Source organism: Rhinolophus hipposideros (assembly GCF_964194185.1).
Source record: "Rhinolophus hipposideros genome assembly, chromosome: 20".
NCBI lineage: Eukaryota > Metazoa > Chordata > Mammalia > Chiroptera > Rhinolophidae > Rhinolophus > Rhinolophus hipposideros.
Genome location: NC_138066.1, coordinates 36,005,645 through 36,015,196, shown reverse-complemented (window position 1 = coordinate 36,015,196; position 9,552 = coordinate 36,005,645). Strand labels below are relative to the sequence as shown.

General features: G+C 51.5%; 1 protein-coding gene across 1 annotated transcript; it reads left to right on the top strand.

Annotated features, from left to right (window-relative positions):
- Positions 1-3,584: 3,584 nt before the first annotated feature.
- Positions 3,585-7,195, top strand: KRT35 (keratin 35; the record flags this gene model as incomplete). Its single annotated transcript, XM_081029537.1, has 7 exons — positions 3,585-4,046; positions 4,875-4,957; positions 5,155-5,311; positions 5,455-5,616; positions 5,911-6,036; positions 6,540-6,760; positions 7,048-7,195. The coding sequence occupies 7 exons, from the start codon at positions 3,585-3,587 to the stop codon at positions 7,193-7,195; spliced, it is 1,359 nt and encodes a 452-aa protein (XP_080885663.1).
- Between the last annotated feature and the right edge of the window lie 2,357 nt (positions 7,196-9,552).

Genomic DNA, 9,552 nt, shown 5'->3' with positions numbered 1-9,552 from the left:
AGGCTCAGGAGATGAGAGGTGGGCAGCCAGGAGTGCAGAGCGCAACACCCCAGTTTGCTGGTACATGGAAACAATCAGGGATTGGGGAATGGACTGAGCTTCCGTTCTGGCTACAGCTTGAGCTGCCTGGCTACTGTGTCGGAGCAGGCAGACAGACCACACAGGATGGTGACACCTGACAAATAATCACACTATGATCTCCTTGAGCCACGCAGCACATTCCTTTTTTATGCACACTCTCCAGTTTACAGAGTGCATTCACAGCCTCATCTCACGTACTCACACAGCACCAGGCAGGTGTGGGTGTGGATAGGTTCTCAGGTTCTTCCTGGGGTGACCAGGGAAGGCTTAGGGGAGATTTAGAACTGATGGGTAGAAGCAGCAGAAAGGAGGGCAAAGGGCACTTAAGCACATGGCCAGGCATAACTGGGTCTTGTTCGGGCAACGGCACAGACCCCATCTGAGCAGACTGCAAAGGTCCTGTAGGGAAAGTTATTAGGCTACTTGCTAAACAACATCAGTTCTTGCTGACAAGCGTTTCTAGGTAATTATTTATTCTATTCAAAAGAATGCTTCTTAGAATGGAAATAGACCAGAACAATTTATATGCTACTTCATAGCTTTGAAACCACTTATATGTTTTATAAAATTATCTGAAAAAAAATCTTATGAATGTTTAGCCACACCTTTCAGACTGAGTTGGTTTATGGGCCTGTCTCCCTTTGGGCACAATGGCTTTTGGCCTAGAAAACACTTTGTTCTCTGCCAAAGGGGCCGGTTAGTCTGGGCAGGTGCTGTTCACCTATACAGAGGTGCCTAAGTCTTTCCATTGCTGAGCCTCAGTTTCCTCATTCGCAAGAGGAGGGATAGGAAGACTGACTTTGGAAGGGTATTTCCCTCCCAGCTCCCTACATACAATTTCTCTCCTTCCTTTCTCACTCCCTCCCTTTCTGTGCTCCCTTTCTGTCAAAGTCCTTTCTTTCCTAGTACAATTCACCATGGGCAAAACATTCTTTTATTCATTCATTCACTCATTCATTCATTCTGACATATCTAGAAGCCCAGCTCTGTGCTTGACGCTATTAGATTTCAAAAGAAGTACGAGGTTAGTTCTTGTCCCCAAGACTTACAATCTCCCTGGGAAAATAGGGCTGAAACACGAGACAATTTGAGGACATCAGTGAACGGAGGGCCAGTGGGTTAACCATAAGTCACTGCCACAGGCGTTCAGAGCTGGGAGGGTACAGGAGGGCTGGACAGGGGACTGGCTCCTGAAACATTCCATGCCTCAGTTTACTCATCTACTAAATGGGGGATATTAGTGATGCCAATCTCATGAGGTTGTTTTGAGGAGTAAATGAGAGAATGCCTGGAGAGAGCTCAGCATAGGGCCTGGCAGGTGCTAAGTGCTCAGTGAATGACGGCTCTGATCATTAGCCTCGTTGTTAATAGGGCTGTGTAGGGGAGAGAAACCCCTTTCAGGTAGCACAGGTGTGGTTCACTGCCTGGGAACACATGTGACCCCTGGGGCTGTATAAACAGCATGGGGCTTCCTGGCCTCCATTGCTGTGGCTTCTGTGAGCTGCAGGGTGGCCCTTGTTGCGTGCAGAGTACATTCCAGGAGGCTGTGGCTTAGCAGGGTTTCGGTTGAGCCCTGTATTCAGCTGAGTGGGAAGAAGAAACACCTAAGGAGCTACAGCCAGGCTCTCAGTTCAGCTGTGTCCTTGCACCAGGCCATGGATTTCCAGGAGGAGAAGCCGAGGCAGCTGATTGCACTGGGTGGGTGCCAGTCACACCAGGCCCACAGGGTGTGGGAAGGGCACAGTGACTCACAGGAGCTCAGCATCTGAGGGCCCCAAACACACGCACCTGGCCCGTGGGATGGTGGCCTGTGTGCTCAGAGCCCATCCACACTGCCTAGTGACAGCTGCTTAGCATCACTAGTGTGAGTACAATAAGGTCCACCCACTTGGGGATTGGCAATCAGAGAAGTTGCCCTTACTGAGCACTCACCACGAGCAGGTGCTGTGCTAGAGCACGCTCACATAATCCTCAGAGCAGCCCTAGGAAACAGGTACTATTATCATCTTCCCAGTTTGCAGAGGAGGAAACTGAGGGCTGGAGAGAAGTTAAGTCACGTAGTCGGTGTGTGGCGAGGCTGGGATTTGAACCTACAAGTTCTCATGTAACCTTGATATTGTATTGTTTCTCTTGGCACCTCAGAGGCTGCTGGCCATCCCCTGTGGAGCCTACCCTATTCTGTCCTTTCCATTCTCCACAAAACCCGAGCACATCCGGCGGCCAGGGGCAGGGTTCCGGAGCGGCGGTGGAGGCGGGTGGCATAGTGGGGAGGGCAAGGCCAGATTCGGGTTGGCATCTTGGTTGTACTGGCAAGCTCTTATCATCCCTGAGTCTTGGTTTCCTCAGCTTCTAGATGGGGATGATGAGCTCGGGCTCAAAGGGCAACATGAGGATTAAGTGAGATCACGCTCTGGAAAGCATTGAGCGCCCTGCCTGGAAGGCTGCTCAGCTCACAGCTGTTCTCCTGATAGGAAGGTAATACATGCCTCCTACAAGAGTAAACAAGACCCAGACCGCAGGGCAGACCCGAAGGCAAGTCGCACCTGCCCTCTCGCTCAGCTCCCAGCCCCTCTTGCAGGCCCACCTGCTTGGCAGATTGGATTTGTTGGGGAAATAATCCACCCTTGTCAAATGGTCCAGACAATTCCTGTAGCAGAGATAAAACTCTGAGGTCAGGCTCTTTGTGCTTTCTCAGGAGGCCTGTGAGTCAAGGCCACTCTGTCCCCAGGAGGTGTCATCACGGGCAGGGGCCCAGTTAGCTGACCTCTAGTTGTTTTGGCTGGAGCTGAGGCTTCACAAGCAGAATAGACTTCCTGGCAAGGGAGGGAGTGGGGATGTGTCCACTGAGGCTCTGCTGTGTCTGGAGTGACCAACTGACCTATTTTTCCTGGGACGGAGGGGTTCCCAGAGATATAAGGCTTTCAGCACTAAAACTGGAACAATCCTGGGGAAAATGGGATAGTTGGTTACCATAGCCATATTTCCTTGGTCGTTCTAGAGACTTCTGTGTCTCCTTGAGCTTGAGGCTCCTGTCTTCTTACAGTAATCAGGCTTGTTCTTCCAACGCGGGGGAGCCACACTGAGGCCTCCTCTGGTCCCACGGGCCCATAAAAGGAGACAATGCTGGAGAAAGTCAAGACTGTGGCTAGACTCCCACACTTCTTAACGAGGAGGTTGAGGTCTGGGCTCTGATGACTGGCCCCTTTGAAGAACTGACAAGACTTGGTCTCCCAGCGACATGGGGTGGTGGAGATGAGTCTCGATGTAGCCACCAGTCCAACGGGGCTCCTTTTTTACGAGGCAGGGCAATGTTCACGGGAAGCTAAATAACAGGTTAATGAGGGGTTCTGATAGAAAGTGGTATTAACTTTAACAAGGAGAAAATACTTTGCAAAAGCCAACGCCCACTGGGGCAGAGATATAAACCTGGGTGAGGAGCTGTGTCTCTGCATAGGGGTGTCCAGCCTGGAAGATCTGTCACTTGTGCCCGGGCTGCTGAGGCTATGGCTTCCAAATGCCTCAAGGCCAGCTTCTCCTCAGGGTCTCTCAAGGGCCTGGGAGGTGCCCATGGGGGCTCTCCTCGCATGTCCACAATGTACTCCAGCAGCTCTTGCAAGCTCCCAAGCCTTTCCCGAAGTTTCTCTTCATGCTCAGTTGGGCTGGGCAGGAACAGCTACAGAGCCGCCAGCTGCCTCCCTGTTCTCTGCCTCCCGTCCGGAGGCTTTGCCACCAGCTACAACATGGGTGGGGGCTGGTTTGGGGAGGGCATCCTCACTGGCAGTGAGAAGGAGACCATGCAGTTCCTGAACGACCGCCTGGCCAGCTACCTGGAGAAGGTGCGCCAGCTGGAGCAGGAGAACGCCAGCCTGGAGAGCCGCATTCGCGAGTGGTGTGAACAACAGGTGCCCTACCTGTGTCCCAACTACCAGTCCTACTTCCAGACCATTGAGGAGCTCCAGAAGAAGGTAAGAGGTTCAGAGTGGCTTTGGCTGCTCAGGAGCCTGGTGCCACCAGCAGTGGACTGGGAGCCAGAACACCTGTGGTGGTAGCCCTGCTTCCATGGGGGCACTTCAGAGGTTACAGAGCATGTTCACACTGTGGCCTCATTTGCTCCTCCCAGTAATCTTACGGGAGGGATCATCAGCCCATTTAACAGATGAGAACACTGAGGCTCACGGTGGTTAGGTGACTTATTCAAAGTGGTCCAGTTGGCAGTTGATGGAACCAGAGCTTGAACACAGGTTGTGTGACTTTGGTACCACAGTTCTTTTCTCTGAGTTTTGATTTCTCCTTCTTCTTCTCTTTCTCCTTCTTCATCAGGGGATTGGATTTGATGTGTTTGGTGCAGATCAGGTTTCCTATAACTAACTCGAGGAAGGAAAAGCCTGTCAGAAGTTTCCTTCTTGCCCACATCCCCTATAAGTCGCAGTTATTTCCTAAGGACAATTTATGACCAAGGAATCAGAGTCAGCTGTTGGTAATGACCTTCCCAGAGTCCCTAGTAGCCTGGGACATAGAAAGACAAGAGGTAGCCACCATGCCAGGTCTTTCTTGAAGCATTTCCATGCCTCCCTCTCTCTATCCCAGGTCACAGACACACTGCATTGGAAGGGAGCTTAGACGTTTCCTACTCTAATCCCTACAGGAGGCCCATAAGCCTTTATGGAGCCTCAGCCACCAACAGTCCGGGGTGGGTGCCACCCTCCCTTCAAAGGCAGCTGGAGCCAGCTTTGGGGCCCTCCAGATAGCAGAATGTCCTTTCTTTTACTGAAGTCATTTATTTATTTCCCCAGACCCTGTGCACCAAGGCGGAGAACGCCAGGCTGGTGGTGCAGATCGACAATGCCAAGCTGGCCGCGGACGACTTCAGAACCAAGTGAGTTGTCCTGCTTGCCCCTGGTTTGTGGGCTGGTAGAACTGAACATAGATGACACCCGGATCAAGGTTTTGGCCACTGTTAGTCACTAAGGTGGCATTAAGATGGACACATAACATCAGGCCAGTCTTGAGTGGGATCTGACTTAGATATAAAAAGGAAGTGCAGCTTCAGGTGCCCTGTTATGTGCCTGCCAGGTATGAGATGGAGGTGTCCATGCGGCAGCTGGTGGAGTCGGACATGAATGGTCTGCGCAGGATCCTGGATGACCTGACCTTGTGCAAGTCGGACCTGGAGGCCCAGGTGGAGTCCCTGAAGGAGGAGCTTCTCTGCCTCAGGAAGAACCATGAGGAGGTGAGCATGGGGGAGCAGGTGGGCATGGGGAGCAGGTGGGCACGGGGAGCAGGTGGGCACGGGGAGCAGGTGGGCACGGAGGGAGAAGGGTAAGTGAGGCCGCCAGCTGGGAAGGTCAGTGCTGATCCTGGTCTGTGCCACAGGAAGTGAACGCACTGCGCTGCCAGCTTGGTGACCGGCTCAACATTGAGGTGGATGCTGCCCCACCTGTTGACCTGAAGCGTGTCCTGGATGAGATGAGGAGCCAGTATGAGGCCCTGGTGGAAAATAACCGGCGGGACGCCGAAGACTGGTTCACCACTCAGGTGGGTGCTTGGAAACCGTCAATGCAACAGAGACACATGGTGGGTTGCCCAGAGGTGACCTTGGGGCTCTGAATCAAGAAACCCAAGTTTGAGTTCCTGCACTGTTTTGACTTCATTATGTGTCTTGGGCAGGTTGCTGTCCTCTAAGCAACAATGTCCTCAAGTGTGAAATAAACGGTTTGGGTTGGGTAATCTGGAAGGTCGTTCTTGGCTCATGATTCGAAGTGGCCTCTGAGGACCTCTGTCACTGAGTCCCCAGTGATCCTGACCAGGTTCTGCGTGTGCATGTTTCAGACTCAGGAGCTGAATCAGCAGGTGGTGTCCAGCTCGGAGCAGCTGCAGACCTGCCAGGCAGAGATCATCGAGCTGAGACGCACGGTCAACGCCCTGGAGATCGAGCTGCAGGCCCAGCACAGCACGGTGAGTCCTCAGGCTGCTGGGGACCAAGCCTCGCTGCACACGAGCTCTCCCTGACTCTCATGCTCTGACCACACAGTCCGCCTCCAGGGCTTCAAGTTCTTGAGCATCAGAGATTTTCTGTGCAGAGAAGAGGGAGTGAGGGCCCAGTCCCCATTCACAAATGCCCCAGAGCTTAAAGACAGGAGGCCTGTAGCACCTGACATGTTCAGGCAGCAGCTCCTGTATTTGTGTAAGCAGATTCTTTCTGAGTAATTATCAGAGATAATTACTCAGAGATATCATTTATAGCGTTAAACTCTCTAGACCACGGAGGCTACAGGGACTAATTGGCTCATCTCAAGTGAGATGTCTGATTGTGGTTCATCCTGGCTCAAAGTGATTCTCTGAGTTTCCATTCTTGGATTCTGAGGCCTCACGGAGACCCAGATTGATTAAGTACTACTTCCTTGCTTCCTCTCTGACCTCTAATCTTCTTCCTCCCTATACAATCCTTGCTCCTACAGAGAGATGCTTTGGAATCCACCCTGGCAGAGACGGAGGCCCGCTACAGCTCCCAGCTGGCCCAGATGCAGTGCATGATCAGCAACGTGGAGTCCCAGCTGGCCGAGATCAGGGGTGACCTGGAGCGACAGAACCAGGAGTACCAGGTGCTGCTGGACGTCCGGGCGCGGCTGGAGTGTGAGATCAACACATACCGGGGCCTGCTGGAGAGCGAGGACTGCAAGTGAGTATAACTAGCTGCTCTCACATCTTCTGAATGCAGTCTGCAAAGTTCTGGGGAGACAGCATGGTGTCTGGGAAGAGCCCAGCATTTGGAGTCAGGAGTCCTGGGTTTTAGTTTTGGTCTTATTACAAATTTATCATGTGACCCTGGCAAGTCCCTTTTCTCCCCGAGCCTGTTTCCCTTTTGGTAAAACGACGGGGCAGGACTAGGTGATTTTTAAGGTGCTCTGAGTCATTGAAAACAGTAACTGGAAAATAATAGTAATCTGAACTTTTTCTTTTTCCTAGGCTCCCCTGTAACCCGTGTACCCCTGACCCCTCGCCCTCCAAATCATGCCTCCCCAGTCTTCCTGTGGCCTCTTGTGGTCCTGGCACAGCGCGCACAACCTGCAGCCCCCGCCCCATTTGTGTTCCCTGTCCGGGGGGCCGGTTCTGAGAGTGACTAGCCCAGGAAACCAAGGCCATTGTCTGCAGGGCTTGGACTTGGCCTCTACTCAATCTTAACGCTACAGCCGAGTTCCTTCTTTTCATGCAGAACCTCAGCCTGACTCTGAGAGGTCTCACTGCACATACGCACCATAAAGTTTCTCATAGCCTGTCACTAAAGCTGGCTGCTACTGAAAGACTCAATTCCTTATCATTTCAATGGCTGCCAGGGCCTCTCTTCTAAGGCTGCCTCCTGGGTCAGGATTTTCTTCTGGGTGCTGTTTCAGTGGGTTCTGAAATGCAATCAAGGGCTTCTGTTGGTGGAAAAATAAAGTTCATTTGCTCTGGCTCTCGATGCCTAAGGAGCACCATTCTGGATTGTTGGTTGTTTCTCTGCTCGTGAAGAAGGGTGATTCTTGGGTAGATGAATGGGGAATGTTTGACCGTGTACGGTGCTGGGGATGACAAGGTACCTGTGCCTCTGTTTGGAGTGGGTAGAGGTTTCTAGTGGGGCTTTTTGCTCAGCTTTTCTGATGAAGACCTTTCTCCAAGGGTAGTGTGGTAACAGGTGTTACCAGACCGCTCCTACTACCCTCTTAATACACACCGTCACTCTGGGATCCCAGAGAAGGATGGACAGAGCTGGGACCCGTTCATTGGAAAGCATCTTAGGCCACTTTATGAGCTTCATGTCCGTGGTCCTCATAAAAACAGCAATTAAAGTCACATTCCAGGGTACTTTTAGCAGTGTTTACATCAAACCCACTCTTTCATTGCAGCCCTGTCATACAGCCCTTCCAGTTCAGCAACCCCTCTACAAACCCATGCTCCACCAAAAGCAGGAGATGAGAGAGTGAGCTGGCCATTGTGACTTCTATCCTTAAATTCAGAGATTCTTGTCTTTAAGAGACTCATCATGTTCTTGTGTGCCCTTGGCATCTGAGGAGGCACAAGTGACTTTGGGTACAAAAGCATGTCCGTATGGAAGTGGGAGCTCCTAGCATCTTGACCCAAAGGCTCTCACTTGTGTCCAGAAGGTCCTCCCCCAACAGACAAGGCAAATACCAAGTTCCATCAATCCCATGGGAAATGGAGAAGGATGAAGGCAAAATTTTGAGGTAGAAAGGAAGGAGGGTTGTCCCCAGATGGCCACGTGCTCTTTAGAAGGTGCCAAGAGCATATGCTGAGGAACTTCAGTGATATGAAGAGAGTTGTAATAACACCCAAGGTGGAGAACAGATGGGGGAAAGATGCTGACTAGAGTGGGCCTCTTAAGGGTACCCAGTATAGTTCACCCTGATTCAGGTTAAGAATCCTCCCTTTTCCAGACTCCGTAAAGGAGGATATGGGGCTTGATTCATGCCATCCCGTCACTCAAAGCATCCTGTACCACCTCAGCTTTGGTGTTCTTAGAACACCTTGGTTGGTTTTGCTGAGGAGGATGGTCTCAGGATCATTCAGTTCGTTCAACAAACCCTTACTGAGCCCTTCCCTGGGCGAGGTAGTGTGCTGGATGCCAGTGGAAGGACAGCCCTGCACTGGAGAGACAACTTCGGATAGGACAAGAAGGAACCCACTCACTGTCTCTTTTCCTACCGACCTCAGGGGTGGGAGGAGGCCAGCTAAAAGGGGCCATGGATTAGTGTGATGAACATGGACTCCAAACACGAGTCAGACCGACCTGAGTTCAAATCTCAGCCCCACCACTTACTGCCTGAGAGAGCTTTTAGCAGATGGCAGTCCCTTCCTGAGCCTCAGTTTCGTCATCAATAGAAGAACACATGACACTTACTGTGCTGTAAGGTCTTTAATGCTTTGCCGAGCACATGCCGAGCATCTGAAAACTGGTCAATATCGTGGACTGTATTCTAGCTGGATGCCTGGATTGTTCTGACAGCGGTCATCCACCTTTTCCCTGCCTGGGGTTTCATTTCTGAGGTTGTCTTCCAAGCAGCGATACCCAGGGTAAACCAGGCCAGCCAAAATGGATATGAAGTTACATGACTTACTAGCTAATTCTGACTCAGAGCAAAGTCAGTGGAGGAAGCCATAGTCAGTAAGCAGTAGATACACACTCTCCTGAACACATGGGCTCGTGTACCACCCCTGCCAAACCTACCCTGACTCCCTCCAAGACGGAGCTATCCAAGCCTGTGTAGCCCTGCCTGGAATCACTATTTACTTTATTTACTTGTGCTTTTTAATTATAACGCTGTTTCCGTTTGGCCAGTTTCTCAGCCTTGACTACACTTTGGAATGACCTGGAGAGCTTTAAAAAATATGTGTGCCTGGTATGACCCCCAGAAATCCTGACTTCATTGGTCTGGGATGTGGCCTGGTGTTGGTGTTTTTAAAAGTCCTCCGAGG